Source organism: Portunus trituberculatus, chromosome 28 (assembly GCF_017591435.1).
Source record: "Portunus trituberculatus isolate SZX2019 chromosome 28, ASM1759143v1, whole genome shotgun sequence".
In the NCBI taxonomy this organism is placed as follows: domain Eukaryota; kingdom Metazoa; phylum Arthropoda; class Malacostraca; order Decapoda; family Portunidae; genus Portunus; species Portunus trituberculatus.
The window spans coordinates 540,139-558,670 of NC_059282.1; the positions used below are offsets into that span (position 1 = coordinate 540,139).

The 18,532-nt window shown below is 42.3% G+C and overlaps 1 protein-coding gene across 2 annotated transcripts in view; it reads right to left on the reverse strand.

The window, feature by feature from the left end:
• Positions 1 to 784: 784 nt before the first annotated feature.
• The window catches only part of LOC123510121 (protein turtle-like), a 211,144-nt gene continuing 193,396 nt past the window's right edge, over positions 785 to 18,532 (reverse strand). For both annotated transcript variants that reach the window (XM_045264948.1, XM_045264949.1), the window contains 5 exons: positions 17,653 to 17,812; positions 17,280 to 17,573; positions 16,435 to 17,088; positions 6,512 to 6,690; positions 785 to 1,178 (listed from right to left, as the gene is read on the reverse strand). In XM_045264948.1, coding sequence (XP_045120883.1) covers positions 939 to 1,178; positions 6,512 to 6,690; positions 16,435 to 17,088; positions 17,280 to 17,573; positions 17,653 to 17,812 — 1,527 coding nt within the window. In that variant the 3' untranslated portion in view covers positions 785 to 938. The remainder of the gene's footprint in view (positions 1,179 to 6,511; positions 6,691 to 16,434; positions 17,089 to 17,279; positions 17,574 to 17,652; positions 17,813 to 18,532) is intronic.

The following is an 18,532-nucleotide window of genomic DNA, read 5'->3' on the forward strand; positions in this document are numbered from 1 at the left end:
GTATTTTCAACTTTGAAATAGTTTAACATTCAAATCTCACACATATTAACTCACACGACACTTTTTGTGTGTGTGTGTATATATATATATATATATATATATATATATATATATATATATATATATATATATATATATATATATATATATATATATATATATATATATATATATATATATATATATATATATATATATATATATATATATATATATATATATATATATATATATATATATATATATATATATATATATATATATATATATATATATATATATATATATATATATATATATATATATATATATATATATATATATATATATATATATATATATATATATATATATATATATATATATATATATATATATATATATATATATATATATATATATATATATATATATATATATATATATATATATATATATATATATATATATATATATATATATATATATATATATATATATATATATATATATATATATATATATATATATATATATATATATATATATATATATATGTATGCACGTGCGATATCAATACTGAATTTTCGCATTCATTTTGCAAGAGTAAATTTCTTCTTCAGAGAGAGAGAGAGAGAGAGAGAGAGAGAGAGAGAGAGAGAGAGAGAGAGAGAGAGAGAGAGAGAGAGAGAGAGAGAGAGAGAGAGAGAGAGAGAGAGAGAGAGAGAGAGAGAGAGAGAGAGAGAGAGAGAGAGAGAGAGAGAGAGAGAGAGAGTATAATAAACTAAAACACAAGGTAGCAAAATACATCCATACATATTAATTTTCCCATCGATACACAAATATGGAAATGGTTGTTGGTCATGTGTGTGTGTGTGTGTGTGTGTGTGTGTGTGTGTGTGTGTGTGTGTGTGTGTGTGTGTGTGTGTGTGTGTGTGTGAACGTGCTCATACACAGCCTTACACGCAGCTTTCCTTCACCTGGCGGCGTGGCCAAGGGAACAGGCTTTTTCGGTTAGCGGCGTCGGAGAGATAGCGACCCGCCCAGCCTGACCCTCGGGGACTGCGCGAGGCTGTGGAGGAGCGGGGAGAAGCTGAGGAAGAGCAGGCGCCCTTTTCCGTGGACATGAGGCAGTCTTGCTGGGGAGGCGGGTCAGCAGCTGCCGCCGAGGGTTGTTGCTGTTGTTGCTGCTGTTCCTGCTAAAAGGGAGTAAAATAAGAAACGGAAATAGTCAATAGCTTTCTGACGGAAGACTTCAGTAAAGTTAAATATGCATCCTAAGTTTTGAGGTGTGTGTGTGTGTGTGTGTGTGTGTGTGTGTGTGTGTGTGTGTGTGTGTGTGTGTGTGTGTGTGTGTGTGTGTGTGTGTGTGTGTGTATTCATGTTCCTGCGGGTATGAAAGGAATCGGTAACATCATGCAGGTTTGCAGACTAAAATGGAGAGGGAAAAATGTCAATGTTGCTATCAGAAAAAAATGTGACACCATTATTTGATGGCGGGGAGAAAGGCAATGCTATGAAGTCTGCGGAAAATATCCTTTGCAACAACAGGCGCTCCTTGACTGTACTGCATCACCAAAGTGGAAAGCTGGAAAAGGTTGCCAGGCCTACACGCGGCAGTCTCTGAATTATTAAAGCTACCCAATTACATCCATGAACTTATCTAATCTTATAAAGCTCCCTCTTGACTCAGCCCTGCCAACATGACCACTTAGCCCGTTCCACTCATCAACCACTGTTTGAAAACCAGTTTCTTCCCATTTATCTCCTAAACCTGAACGTTTTAAGTTTAAACCCATTATTTCTGGTTCTGCTGTCCCCGCTACTAATCCTAAGAACATCGTTCATGTCCCCTTTGTTAAAACACTTATACCATTTAAATATTTTTATTAGATCTCGAAACCTGCGTCTCTCCAAGGAATGCAGATTGAGTTTCTTCAGTTTCGCTTCATAGGGAATATCCCTCATCCCTTGAATCTTTTGCACTGACTCCAATAGAGTAATATCCTTTCTAGAACTGTACGCATAGTCAAGATGTGGCCTGACTAGCGCCAAGTAAAATTTTATTATTACTTCCGAACTTCTACTTTACACACCTGTAAAAATTAATTCTAGTACACTATTCACATTATTTCTAGCCTCAATATACTATTTCCCATGATATAGATTAGGAGCTAACTAAGACTCCTAAATCTTTCTCATACTTGGAGCTTCCTAGTGCCTCATTATTTATGTAATACCTATTGTGTGGATTATCTCTACCTACGTTAAGTACCCTGCACTTGCTAATATTGAACTGCATTTGTCATTTATCTGTCCATTCTTTCATCCTTTCCAAATTTGTCTGCAAGGCAATGCATCAAAATCTGACCTAATTGATCTACCTATATTCGTGTCGTCTACAAATTTCCTAATACTCGTATCACTGCTAAATCCACTATCCAAGTCATTAATGTATATTAGAAATAACAATGGCCCTAAAACTGAACCATGTGGCATCCCACTAATTACTTGACACCACTCGGAATTAGATCCCTTAATTATAGTCCTCTGTCGCCTATCACCTAACTACGCTTTAATCCAGCCTAATATTATACCATTTATCCCGTGCGTTCTAACATTTTTTAAGAGCCTCTGGTGAGGTACCTTGTAAAAGGCTTTACTGTAATCTAAGTATAGAATTTCATAATTATCACCATTATTTACCGCCTCATAAATCTTACTATAAAAGTCAAAACAAGTTTGTAAAGCACGACTTTCCTTTCGTAAAGCCATGTTGTGACTGATTTATCAAGCCATGTTTGTCTAGGTGTTCCCTAATGTTTTTCGCTATTATTGATTCCATAAATTTTAATTGAAGTTAAGGTGACAGGCCTGTAATCAGACGTTAGGGTTTTATCTTCCTTCTTAAATATGGGTACTACGTTAGCTTCTCTCTACATTATCGGTACCTCACCTGACTTCATTGAAATCCTAAAAACCACTGCTAATGCCTCACTGATGGCCTCCTTGCACTTCGTAAGTACCCTTGAGTATATTTCATCAGGTCATGGTGACTTGAATTTCTTTAGTCTATCTATCTCCTGTTCTACCATTTCCTTAGAAAAAACTATCGTTAACTTGCTTTAGTAAGCGTCAGCTTTCCACTATCCTCTGGCCTAAAATATGTTCACTATATTGGACTTTGTGTGTTCTCTTGGGTGAAAACTTAAAAAATACTGGTTCATGATTTTACTAATCTCTTTCTCAGAACTAAACATCTCCCCATTTGCTTTCCTTAAAGATCCTATTTCTTCTCTGCTTTTCGTCTTATATAACTAAAAAAAAAAAGTCTCTTGGGATCCGTCTTTGCTTGGCTGGCTGCCTTCAACTTCTATTCGCTTTAAGCTTTCCTCGTTGACATCTTAACTATTTCGTAAAAGACTTTCAAATGTTCATTTTTTTCATTTTATGGCATTTCCATCAAGTTTAAGTGTTAATCTAAGAAAAAAATGCCTCCTGGACATTGAAAACTGTTCCTTTACTTATAGAACCCCACCTTTTTAAAGGAAGGGAAACACATGCATCAACACTTTGAATTCGTCTCCTAGAGGAAAAAGAAAAAAAATAACGGTTTCTTTTTTTAGATCTTTTTCGATTATTTTTAAGTTTACTTTAGTTACCGATATTAAGAAAACATTTTCTTTTAACTTTAATGGCAGCTTCACGAAGTTTTAAGTTTTCCTTTTTATTTATGCAGGACAGAGGGCCCGCCAAGGGAAAAAAAAAAAAATACATACATATATATATATATATATATATATATATATATATATATATATATATATATATATATATATATATATATATATATATATATATAAATGAGGTCCACTTGAATGCTGGTTTTCTAGAGGATAAGTAAAGGGTTAGCTTAAACTGGGGTGCAAATATCTTGATACCTCCCTCTTAAAAGAAGCGAAGTCCGAGGAAAACGGAAATACAGAAGAAGGTAGGGAGTTCCAGAGTTTACCAGTGAAAGGTATGAATGATTGAGAGTACTGGTTAAATAGTATATATATATATATATATATATATATATATATATATATATATATATATATATATATATATATATATATATATATATATATATATATATATATATATATATATATATATATATATATATATATATATATATATATATATATATATATATATATATATATATATATATATATATATATATATATATATATATATATATATATATATATATATATATATATATATATATATATATATATATATATATATATATATATATATATATATATATATATATATATATATATATATATATATATATATATATATATATATATATATATATATATATATATATATATATATATATATATATATATATATATATATATATATATATATATATATATATATATATATATATATATATATATATATATATATATATATATATATATATATATATATATATATATATATATATATATATATATATATATATATATATATATATATATATATATATATATATATATATATATATATATATATATATATATATATATATATATATATATATATATATATATATATATATATATATATATATATATATATATATATATATATATATATATATATATATATATATATATATATATATATATATATATATATATATATATATATATATATATATATATATATATATATATATATATATATATATATATATATATATATATATATATATATATATATATATATATATATATATATATATATATATATATATATATATATATATATATATATATATATATATATATATATATATTCCTCTTCCGTCCTATGCATTATTATTATCTAACTGTCATCCACGTAAGGTCATTGCTTTGTGACTTTATTGCTTTATATGGAATGTTAGCTATCTGACTCGCATATGATAGATCTGCTATGATACTTAATATTTCTCCTTTGTAATCCTTTGAAAATTTTCTGACAGAAAGTAATTTTCCTCCTTAATACACAAAGACTGAACAGGAAAGATTGACATCGAGCAGGGCCGGAGGATGACAGACAGGCATAATACCAGATAAACCATTCTCTTACCACAATAATTACAAAAAAAAAAAAAAAACATATGATAAAATAGATTCTTCAAGAATTTCTCTCCATCTGTTGGTATTATATAAATGTTAATCTTTCAATAAAACCTTGAAAGAACACGCTTAAAAAGCACGTGAAACTTCATCTACATCCTTTCGAAAGCAATATGGTGCATATTTATTTGAAAATGCAGTCTATAAGATGAGCAGAGTAAGCGTGTGAATTAGCAAAGCTTTAATTTCCTGTGTGACTCCTTGTAACAAATGAAAAATCCTTTTACCACATAAATCACATCGCATATGACCACAGGAGGGAAAAGACACATAGGGAGATAAGCAGATGCAGTGTGTGAAGCAGTAAAATGTTAAGCTTATGGGGAACACACGCAAGAGCTCTCCTCCTATCATCATGGAAACACACAGACACACACAGACACACACACACACACACACACACACACACACACACACACACACACACACACACACACACACACACACACACACACACACACACACATCAAAAAGAGAGAGAGACACACACACACGAGGCACTCATCACGGGAATAAAAAAAACTTCATCTTATTTCAACATCACATACTGTCTTTTACAAACGGGTTCAGAATCGTCGTCGTCGTCATCATCACAATCATCATCATCATCATTATCTTTTAAGTTATCATGGCCTTATGCAAAATATATATTGCTAACTGCATTCTCTCTCTCTCTCTCTCTCTCTCTCTCTCTCTCTCTCTCTCTCTCTCTGTGTGTGTGTGTGTGTGTGTGTGTGTGTGTGTGTGATAACTGTTGTGGATCTAAGCAAACATTTTGTCTAATGTATGTGCATATTGAACCGTGTGTGTGTGTGTGTGTGTGTGTGTGTGTGTGTGTGTGTGTGTGTGTGTGTGTGTGTGTGTGTGTGTGTGTGTGCGCGTGTGTGTGTGCGTTTGTTTGTGTGTGTATGTGTGTGTGTGTGTGTGTTTCACTGTTTGATCTGCTGTAGTCTCTGACGAAACAGCCAGACGTTACCTTACGGAACGAGGTCAGAGCTCATTATTTTCGATCTTCGGATAGGCCTGAGACCAAGCACACACCACACACCGGGACAACAAGGTCACAACTCCTCGATTTACATCCCGTACCTACTCACTGCTAGGTGAACAGGGGCTACACGTGAAAGGAGACACAATCAAATATCTCCACCCGGCCGGGGAATCGAACCCCGGTCATCTGGCGTGTGAAGCCAGCGCTCTAACCACTGAGCTACCGGGCCGTGTGTGTGTGTGTGTGTGTGTGTGTGTGTGTGTGTGTGTGTGTGTTGTGTTGTGTGTGTGTGTGTGTGTGTGTGTGTGTGTGTGTGTGTGTGTGTGTGTGTGTGTGTGTACCAGCTTACCTTTAACAAGTCAGAGTTGAGGTGGGGAGAGTGTTTGTTTGGCTCCCTTTCTCCTTCTCCCCCTTCTTTACTTCCTCTTCCTCCTCCTCTTCCTCCTCTTCCTCCTCCTTCTTCTTTTTCTTCTTCTTTCTCCTCCTCTTTCGTCTTCCTCTCCTGTACGATCAAGGCCTCGTCTCTTCCTGTTGGTCAAAACGCTATTATATGTTACGGCCTGAATGATAACAATTAAAGGTAAATGCACACAAACGCACACTCACACACAGTATATTACACACACACACACACACACACACACACACACACACACACACACACACACACACACACACACACACACACACACACACACACACACACACACACACACACACACACACACACACACACACACACACACACACATATACATCATGATATGACTACTTAAAACTCCGCTTCCTCCTTCTCTTCCTCTTCTTCCTTCTCCCTTTCTTTGATACAAGTAAATATTGCAGAAAAAGGGTTAAGAGTTTAGAGGACAGCTATACCGGGATTGACGTGAAGACCAGAACGTTGATGTCAAGAAATATAGCACGTTCTGACTTCTCTCTCTCTCTCTCTCTCTCTCTCTCTCTCTCTCTCTCTCTCTCTCTCTCTCTCTCTCTCTCTCTCTCTCTCTCTCTCTCTCTCTCTTTTTTTTTCATTTAAACATAACTTTATACAAAGGAACATGTACCCAAAGGCGCACTGTCGTGTGCTACCTATTCTAAGGGTACTACAATCTATTTCTCTACAATATTTACAAGACTTAAAAATAGATAATATACAAGATGGTCAGCATGTAAATGGAGCACTATTCGTTTCACTTCACTAGCACTATTCACGCACTGCACTACACTGAGTGTCACGTCACAAAGAGTGTCAGAGGAGTTGGCAGTGTCTGTCTCCACTTATGTGCCATCAGTTTGACACTGTGTGTGTTCATCTCCTGGACGTGAGGCACCGCGGCCGTGAACAAGTTCCACATCCTGGAGACGCGTCCTGCGAAGGTGCGTTGATGCTGACACCCGTGGGATCGCGGCACCTCTACGGCGTCACCACCATTGAGCACCGTTCTCGTGCTCCGTGCGGTGACTCTTAGAGGATGACGCAGCCCTGCCAGATGTGGCACTCTTTGCACCTGTGCCTTATGGAACACTACGATCGCCGCCACGTCTCTGCGGTGTTCCAGTGAATCAAGGGACGCTCAGGCTCTGGGTGAGGTGGTAGTGCAGCATCTACTAGCCGTATGGCGCGGCGTTGGATGCTGTCCAGTCTCCTTCTGTGTGTGGCGGCACAGGACATCCAGGAGAGAGCTGCGTATTCAAGGTGGGGCCGCACCTGTGCCTTGTACAGCAGCAGTCTCCCCTTCCTGTCGAGGAAACTGGCGATCCTTCTGAGAGCGGAGATCCTGTGAGAGGCTTTCTTGGCAATGGTTTTGACATGCCTGTCAAACCTCAGCCCTCGATCCACCTCCACTCCAAGTATCTTGACGTCATCTTGGAGTGGGAGAGCAGCAGCGCCAAAGACAACTTTCCTGCCATTGCTGCCATGGCGGCTGGGGACCGAGAGACAACCATTGCTTGTGTCTTCTCCGGCGCGAATGTCACTTGCCAGCGAGCACCCCACTCCTTTATCACTCGTAGCTGCTGATTGATGGCCTCAGCAGCCCGCCCACTGTCCTGGCGTGGATAGGTATAGGAGAGGGTGCAGTCATCAGCATAGGCCATGACTCCTGGCAGTAGCTGGAGAAGATCATCCACGTAGATATTCCACAGGAGTGGGCCAAGAATTGAACCCTGTGGCACTGATGCCTCCACAGGCAGGGACTCAGATGTTTGCCCGTTGACAACCACCTTGAGGCTTCTGTCCTGCAGGTAATTTCCCAAGAGTCGTAGCAAGCCACCCTGGATGCCTTTAGCACGAAGCTTTTCTAGTAATCCGTTGTGCCATACTTTATCAAAAGCTCCTGCTATGTCCAAAGCAACCACTATAGTGTCCTTGCCGTCGTCGAGGGCGTCCTGCCAATGCCTGGTGAGAAGCATCATTAGGTCGGAGGTTGACCTTCCAGGTCTGAACCCAAACTGTTGGTCTGAGAGGAGGGCATTGTCCTTGAGATGGCTACACACCACCTCTGCCACGACCCTCTCAAACACTTTACCCACCACTGACAACAGGGATATGGGTCTGTAGTTTTTTGGGTCCGTCCTGGAGCTTTTTGTGTGCAGGAACTACTCGAGCCTCCTTCCACACTGAAGGCCAGACGTTTTCCCGTACACAAGTTGTGAACTTGGGTGAGAGGGGCAGCCAGTTCCTGGGAGCATCGCTTCAGCAGGTGCGGGCTGATGTCATCAGGGCCGGTGGCTTTCTGTGTGTCCAGCCCCGCAATAATCGCTTCACCTGCTGATGCGTCACCTCCACCATGGTGACAGTCTTCTCACATTGCTGGACCAGCTGAGGCGGTGGCTGCTGTGGATTCCCGACCTTCATTTTTCCAGCAAACAAGGAAGCCAGCAACTGTGCCCTCTCCTTACTGCTGGTGGCGACAGTACCGTCCTGCTTGCTGAGGGAGGGATGGATTCTTGGTGGCCAGTTCCTTGTTTGTCCTTAACAAGAGACCACCAAGTTTTGTTTCCTACGCCAGTGCCACACAGTTTCCGGCGCAGGCTTTCCTCCCACTTTTTTAAGGCCCACTTGCTGGTTACCACCATCCTCCTGCATGCAGCCCTGTGCAGGTCCTTGTTGCGCCGAGTCGGGTTCCTCTTGTAGCGGAGCCAGGCAGCATACTTTGCCTCGGCAGCAACACGGCAACGGTAGCCAAACCATGGCTGATCCGTCGATCTGGTGGTGTATTCCCTGTGTGGGACGTGGCGTCTCTGGAGGGCGAGAAGGTGAGAGGTGAGTGCAAGTGCTTCACTCTCTGCTCCTCCCTGTAGCAGAGTGGCCCATGGGGTGTGGGTCAGGTCGCGGCGCAGGGAAGCCCAGTCTGCTTTGTTCCACAGCCAGATGGTGCGGGTGGTGGCCTCGTCCTGAGCCACGCCCACTTCCAGCTGTGTCAGTACAGCGTGATGGTCAGAGCTGCCCACGAGCCCCAGCTGATGACACTGAAGCTTGTCTTCCTGGTAGTCTGAGATGACAGGGTCTAATGTCCCTCCTCGTTCATGTGTGGGGAAGGTGACATGATCTGTCAGACCCTGCACCTCAGGAGATTCTCGTAGGCGTCTCTTTCCAGGTGGTGATTGAGATCCCCCACAATCAGCACGTGGCTGCAGCTGTGTGCCATCATCAGGTTGTCTAAGGTCTCAGTCAGGTACAGGAGTGAGTCAGGCCCTTGTCGCGGGGGGCGATACAGGGCACACAGCAGGAGGGCTGAGCGGTCTGCCAGCATTACTCGGAAGTACATCATCTCCATCATTGGAGGCGTGTCTATGTCGAGTAGCTGGGCCTGCATTCCTTCCTTGAAGCAGACAGCCACTCCACCTCCTGTTCGCTCCTGTCGGTCCCTCCTCACCCAGTGGGTGAAGCCCTGCATCCTGCCATACGTGGGCTCCACCTCACTGTTCAGCCATGTCTCGGTCACCACAACAACGTCTGCATTGTGTCGTTGCACACAGTTGTGGTATAAGTCTGCAAGGTTAGTCCGGAGACCACGGACGTTGCTAGAGACGACCTTTAGTTGGCGGCGGGGCAAGCTGGCTGTACCATGGTGAGGGATGGTAGTGAGCGAGGCCTGCTAGTCCGAGGTGGTGGTTAGGGTCCGCGGCCGACTGCTGGTACTGGTGAAGAGGAGTGGTCCACTGCCGCCCCTGGTTCTGATTCCAGATACCAGGCTGAGGAAGGAGTGGGCGAGGTTGTGGCAAGGACTGAAATGAAGTGAGGGGGTGGGCGGGCTGAGGCGCTGCAGGTGGGAAGGGTGTGGCTGTGTGTCTTTCCACCGTAAGAGCCGCTGTAGGAGACGCTCCTGACGTAAATCGTCAGTTCTGGCGTGGCAAGTAGCAGAAGTGTGTCCTTTCCGTGAGCAGTACTCACACACTTTTGCCTTGGCTCGCTTTTGTGTCTGCTTGGTGGCCTGGTGAGTCCTCAGTCCTTCGCTGGACACCCTCCTCGCGTCCTGCTGCACTTCCCTCTTAGATTTCTTTTTTCTCCAATCTCCTGAAGTGGTCTGAGGAGAGGTTCGTGGGCGAACAGAGGCACCGCGATCTACTCCGTTCGCTGTGTTTATGGAGGAAGAGTCCCTGCTGCTCTGTGTGGCGGTAGACGTGGTAGTGAGTACCGAGCAGTCACTCTGTGTGGCAGAAGGAGTGACAGTGGACGCTCTGTGTGGCGGTGGAAGCAGTGGAGGTAGGTGGAGCGGTCATTGTTTCCCGGGCAGGCGAAGGGAAGGTGGAAGTGGAGAAAACAGCTGCGTACCGGATCTGTTGCGGTTTATCCGAGCTCCACCACGTCCTCCACCTCTCAGAGTCCTGACAAACCACCTCCCAGTGATCGTCAATTGACTGACTGCCTGAGAGCGTGTGGCTACTTGCGTCTGGCTCTGTTTTGACGCTATCAGCCTGTCTGCTACTCTGAGAGCCGCAGCAAACACGTCTCTGTGCTGTATAATCAAGTCCCGGTCGTCCTGGAGGGACTTAATCACACAGTTTTGTTGAGAGGCTTCCTCAGTGAGCTTCTCAACTAGTGAAACCAGATCTTCTCTCTCCAAGCCCTCCCACTGACTCTCCCACTATCGTCCGGTAGTGGCGTGGTGTCAGTCTCCTCGCTGATGTAGGTGACTGGGTCCGGGATGTTTGCTTGGAGTCGTAGCTGTTCCGTGTAGCTACACTTGAAGATTTGCGTATCCCCAAGGCAGCTGTTGTGACAAAGGTTACGGCAGGTTTCCTCGTCACAGCTCACGTGTTGAGTCTTAAGTGTTGCTTTGCCACAAACGCAACACCAATTCTGTAGCTGGTAGCCAGGCAAGTCTCGCCTGGCTCTCTCTCTCTCTCTCTCTCTCTCTCTCTCTCTCTCTCTCTCTCTCTCTCTCTCTCTCTCTCTCTCTCTCTCTCTCTCTCTCTCTCTCTCTCTCTCTCTCTCTCTCTCTCTCTCTCTCTCTCTCTCTCTCTCTCTCTCTCTCTCTCTCTCTCTCTCTCTCTCTCTCTCTCTCTCTCTCTCTCTCTCTCTCTCTCTCTCTCTCTCTCTCTCTCTCTCTCTCTCTCTCTCTCTCTCTCTCTCTCTCTCTCTCTCTCTCTCTCTCTCTCTCTCTCTCTCTCTCTCTCTCTCTCTCTCTCTCTCTCTCTCTCTCTCTCTCTCTCTCTCTCTCTCTCTCTCTCTCTCTCTCTCTCTCTCTCTCTCTCTCTCTCTCTCTCTCTCTCTCTCTCTCTCTCTCTCTCTCTCTCTCTCTCTCTCTCTCTCTCTCTCTCTCTCTCTCTCTCTCTCTCTCTCTCTCTCTCTCTCTCTCTCTCTCTCTCTCTCTCTCTCTCTCTCTCTCTCTCTCTCTCTCTCTCTCTCTCTCTCTCTCTCTCTCTCTCTCTCTCTCTCTCTCTCTCTCTCTCTCTCTCTCTCTCTCTCTCTCTCTCTCTCTCTCTCTCTCTCTCTCTCTCTCTCTCTCTCTCTCTCTCTCTCTCTCTCTCTCTCTAATCTCTCTGGTGCCTAGGTGATAGATACGAGGGACTGGGAGAGAGAGAAGGGATAGAAAGAAAAGATGGAAAGAAGGATGGATGGAAGGTAGGCGAGGTGAAGCTTAAAGGGTTTTCGGAGTGAAGGATCCTGAGGTAATAATATGTAAAGAGAGGAGTGAAGGCGAAAAGCAAGTTTTGAAATAAAAGTGAAGAAGGATGGCTGAGTTAAAGGAAAGGACAAGGAAGCTGGGAGGGAGGAAAAATGGGGTAAGGGAAAAGCATGAGGTGGTTCTTAGATAGGTAAAGTAAGAGAGAGAGAGAGAGAGAGAGAGAGAGAAGAGAGAGAGATACACTATGCGCCACAAATACAAAGTGAAACGGACTCCCTTAAAAATTTCGAATTTATGGCACAAAGTGGAAGGTTAATATAACTTTGAAATTAATATTAATAAAAGTTACTCTCACTTTTTACACCAAGAGCAATATGTAGGATGTTTTCCCATTATTTTTCCTTTTATTTTGGAATCACATGAGAGGAAATGGTTTGGAAATTACCTACACCGCTTTCTCCGCTTTATCATTGTTATCACGGTTATTATTATCATAAGTATTATTATTATTATTATTATTATTATTTTTATTATTATTATTATTATTATTATTATTATTATTATTATTATTATTATTAGTAGTAGTAGTAGTAGTAGTAGTAGTAGTAGTAGTAGTAGTATTGTTATTATTATTATCATTATTTTTATTATCATTAATATTTTTTTTTATCATTATTTCTATTATTATTATTATTATTATTATTATTATTATTATTATTATCATTATTATTATTATTACTATTATTATTATTATTATTATTATTATTATTATTATTACTATTATTATTATTATTATTAATATCATTATTATTATTATTATTATTATTATTATTATTATTATTATTATTATTATTATTATTATTATTAATAATAATAATATTATTATTATTATTATTATTATTATTATTATTATTATTATTATTATTATTATTATTATTATTATTACCATTATTATTACTGTTGTAGTTGTTGTCAGTTTAGTCTACTATTGGCTTTAAGAGATGTTTCATATTTTTTGTGCATATATTCTCATGTTTCTTTTTTTATTTGTATCGTCTTTTCCGTATTCAATGGTGTCATAGTTCAAGAATGAGCTTAGTTCGCTTTGTTCTACTTAGCAAAAAGTTTTATAATTCTCTCTCTCTCTCTCTCTCTCTCTCTCTCTCTCTCTCTCTCTCTCTCTCTCTCTCTCTCTCTCTCTCTCTCTCTCTCTCTCTCTCTCTCTCTCTCTCTCTCTCTCTCTCTCTCTCTCTCTCTCTCTCTCTCTCTCTCTCTCTCTCTCTCTCTCTCTCTCTCTCTCTCTCTCTCTCTCTCTCTCTCTCTCTCTCTCTCTCTCTCTCTCTCTCTCTCTCTCTCTCTCTCTCTCTCTCTCTCTCTCTCTCTCTCTCTATATATATATATATATATATATATATATATATATATATATATATATATATATATATATATATATATATATATATATATATATATATATATATATATATATATATATATATATATATATATATATATATATATATATATATATATATATATATATATATATATATATATATATATATATATATATATATATATATATATATGGTGATACCCCGTGGGTGGGTCAGTAGATGGCGTGCTGCAACCTGATTGGTTGATTCAGTGCGTGGCCTGGCGGCGTGTGTCGGCCGTGGTATCAAGTCGTGTAGGTCTTCTTTTTTGTGTGGGTAATATCTGTAGGTCTTGTGTTTGTAGATTCATGGCTGGTCTATCTTGTGCTATGTATAGTGATTCCAAGAAGAGTAGGCGGCGTGGGTCCCTTTCGCGGTCGATGATAGTGGTGTTATTTTCCAGATGTTTCCTTGTAGCGGTAGTTTTATGTGATGTGTTGTAGTGGTTCTTGATTGTTCCGTTCTGTAGGTGGCAGGTGAGTCTCCTTGACAATGTTGTCCTTGTCATCCCAATATATGTTTGAGGTCCACAGTCCTCAATTTTGCAGGCGTGTTTGTAGATGACATGATCTTCTTGTAAAGGAGTTTTCTTCATGGTGGTTTTGTTTTTTATCAGCAGCTGTGACGTTTTCTTGGTGTTGTAGTATATGATGAGTGATATGCAGTCTTCTTCGTTTGTAGGCTTGACGTGGTGTTGTATGATGTCTTTGATGATGCGCTCGTCTGTCTTGTACTCTGTAGACATGATGTTTTTGTAGTAGAGTAGTATTTTGTTTTTCTTTTCTGGATCGTCTTTCTTGTACCATTTATCTATGGCATTCTTGATGGCTGTGTTGACTTCTGTGTTTTCGTAGCCGTTGTTAATAAGCACCTGTGTGATGCGTTCTAATTCTTGGTGGGTGTTGCTCCATGTTGAGCAGTGTGTGAGCGCACGTCGTATGTAGGCGTTCATGGTGGAGGTGCGGTAGCGTTGTGGGCATTCACTTTTTCCATTAAGGCAGGATCCTATGTTGCTGGGTTTGGTGTAGACAGTAGTAGTGAATCCTGCATTTGTAGCAGTGGTGAGGACGTCGAGGAAGGGTAGGTTGTTCTGTACTGCTTCTTCGTGGGATTCACTACTACTGTCTACACCAACGATCCAGAAAAGAAAAACAAAATACTACTGTACTACAAAAACATCATGTCTACAGAGTACAAGACAGACAGACGAGCGCATCATCAAAGACATCATACAACACCACGTCACGCCTACAAACGAAGAAGACTGCATATCACTCATCATATACTACAACACCAAGAAAACGTCACAGCTGCTGATAAAAAAAAACCACCATGAAGAAAACTCCTTTACAAGAAGATCATGTCATCTACAAACACGCCTGCAAAATTGAGGACTGTGGACCTCAAACATATATTGGGATGACAAGGACAACATTGTCAAGGAGACTCACCTGCCACCTACAGAACGGAACAATCAAGAACCACTACAACACATCACATAAAACTACCGCTACAAGGAAACATCTGGAAAATAACACCACTATCATCGACCGCGAAAGGGACCCACGCCGCCTACTCTTCTTGGAATCACTATACATAGCACAAGATAGACCAGTCATGAATCTACAAACACAAGACCTACAGATATTACCCACACAAAAAAGAAGACCTACACGGCTTGATACCACGGCCGACACACGCCGCCAGGCCACGCACTGAATCAACCAATCAGGTTGCAGCACGCCATCTACTGACCCACCCACGGGGGTATCACCACGATATATATATATATATATATATATATATATATATATATATATATATATATATATATATATATATATATATATATCTTTCTGTCTGTCACGTTTCTTGATTTCTTCTTCTTTTTCTATTTTGCCCTTTCGTTTTTTCTTCCACTTCTGAAAACGTGAGAGGTTCTTCATCCGTTCATAACTATTTCATGTATGTTTTTTGTCATTTTATGATTTTCTCCTCCTCCGCCTCCTTTTCCTACTCCTCCTTCTCCTGCTCCTCCTTCTCCTCCTCCTCCACCTCTTCCTCCTCCTCTTCTTCCTCCTCCTCCTTTTCCTTTTCTTCATAATGTTAATACAAGGACTGGTCGTTTACATTGGGCCTTTCACCTTTTGGCTTTATCTCAAAACATCTTCGTCGCTTTTTTTCCTTTTAATTCTTATTTTGTAGATTTTTGTAAGCCTCTTGTTTCCTCTCAGCTTTCTGTCAGGAGGATACCATTATTGTTGAGTTAAATAAGCTCTGTGTGTGAGTTTCACTGTTTGATCTGCTACAGTCTCTGACGAGACAGCCAAACATTACCCTACGGAACGAGCTCAGAGCTCATTATTTCCGATCTTCGGATAGGCCTGAGACCAGGCACACACCACACACCGGGACAACAAGGTCACAACTCCTCGATTTACATCCCGTACCTACTCACTGCTAGGTGAACATGGGCTACACGTGAAAGGAGACACACCCAAATATCTCCACCCGGCCGGGGAATCGAACCCCGGTCCTCTGGCTTGTGAAGCCAGCGCTCTAACCACTGAGCTACCGGGCGTGTGTGTGTGTGTGTGTGTGTGTGTGTGTGTGTGTGTGTGTGTGTGTGTGTGTGTGTGTGTGTGTGTGTGTGTGTGTGTGTGTGTGTGTATGCGCGTTCGAGTGTGTGTACGAGTATTTCCACGGACCGGGATAAGGTCGCGACAGCATGATATCCTTCCCCTGCCACCCATCCCTCTTACCTTGGCCCCGCACGAGAGTCACGTCGGGCCGCACTCTACGGCCATCAGCCTTCGCTTCAGGCTGCTGTTGTTGTTGTTGCTGTTGTTGTTGTTGCTCCTGTGTGAAGCCGCCCTCCGCCGCTGGATCCATGTATAGGATGCTTGTATGTGCGTGAGTGCGCGTGGCTGCGCGGAAGCGGGCCAGCAGCAGCAATAGAAGGGAGCAGGCCAATAGGGAGGTCATAGCCCCCGCCACCGCTCCCAACACGGGCGTGAGCATGGCCAAGTGGTCGGGTGGCCACGCCTCTGCGACCACTGGGCTTGTTCGTTTCTCTGCTACATCGATAGGCGTGAGGTGGACCAACACCGTGGGCTGCGCAGCGCCCTCGGAGTTAGCAGCTACCACGGCCAAACGGTACTCTCGCCCCGGCCGGAGTCCTGTCACCGTGAAGTGCGGCTCAGCCTGGTCCCGCAGCGCTGCCAACAGCCTGCCTCCCGCAGCGTTGGTGTCCGTATCATCCGGGCCCACATCCCCGGACCGTGGCGCCTCCCGCACCTCCAAGGTGAAGGTCTGGTCTAGGCCACCGCTCCAGCCAGGCTGACAGGCCACCACCACTCGCCCAGCGGCCCCCGCACCTTCCCACGCGCTGCAGTTGTCCACCGGTTCCGGCACGGCTGCGGAGAAAGTGTCGTGTCGTGAGTCTCCTGCACCCTGCCTCACGGACACCATTTCGTCACCCCTTCCTTTTCCCACTGACTTCCCTGCAATCTCAAATCACTCTTGTTTTCCCCTCCCTCTCCTGTTCCCGTCCCTGTCCCTCTCCCTCCCGGGTCTTTCTCTCTCCCATCCATCAGGTGCCACTCACTAGCAGGAACGACGTGGAAAACGCAGGGGTGTGCCTGCACCGCCACCTGGTTGGAGGCCCAGCACAACAGCGAGCCGAAGTCGTGGTGGGTGAGGGGCGTGTAGGCCACCACGCTCTCGCCGCCCTGCGAGGTGATCAGCTCCTCGCTCAGCTCAGTGAACTCTGTGGAGGTGTTGAACACCCACTTGAAGGAGGCGGGGGATGGGAAGGCCTCCACGCGGCACGACACATTGACAGCCTGGCTGAGCGTGGCCCCGTACACCCACTTCTGCCCCGAAGAGCACACCGGGGCGACTGCAGGAAAGGGTAGGAAGTGGTCAGTCACAGATACACACACACACACACACACACACACACACACACAAATACCCACATTTAACAGCTAGATGCAGGGGCGGAGAAGAGGCCGTGCCCTGGGTGTTGGTAGCGCTGCAGGTGTAGTTCCCGGTGGAGGCGCGTGTCACGCCCTGCAGCACAAGGGACTGATTGCTCTGGATCACGCCCGCACCCACATTGTGATGCAGCTCCCTGCCCTGTGGGAGGAGAGGAGGCCATGAGGGAGGGAGAAGTGGGGTTAATAGAGGAGAAAACAATGAGGGAAGTGAGAGGGGACGTGAGGAAAAGGACGAGAGTATGGAAGGCAGAGGAGTGATGGGATTGATAGGAATAGGTGAGGGGTGGGGTGCGTGGGATAGTTAGTGATGGGAGGAGGTGAGAGGTGAGGCGGATGGGATAGTTAGTGATAGGAGCAAGTGACAGGTAATGGAAACGTGTGGTCACGAGCGCGCTGTTACTGCGTTACAGGGTGTTGAACTGTCACATTGGGATGGTGATAGAGGTAGGGGAGGATTGAGGAGCGCGGAGGAAGGGAAGATGTTTTTTGAAACGAAGGTGATCTAGGGAAATGGTGGAGTGAAGTTGTGGAAATAGGGAAGAGCTGGGAAGTAGGGATGGGATGGAAAAGCGTAAAGGAAAGGGAATAATGTAAAGGGGAGATGAGTGATAGAAAGAGAAAAGAATAAAGGGCAGAGATGAATAAAAGGGGATATTTGAAAGAAATGAAAGAGTTACGTTATATTCTATTTTACCTTTTTTTTGTATAAATAATATCATTTGATCATTAGTTTATTCATTCATTTACATGTTTGTTTGTTGGGTGGTCCTCTTATTTGTGTTTATTCATCTATATGTTTATTTGTTCAATTCATTAATAATCTCTCTCCTTTTTCATCTTTTCCATTATATACTGTGGG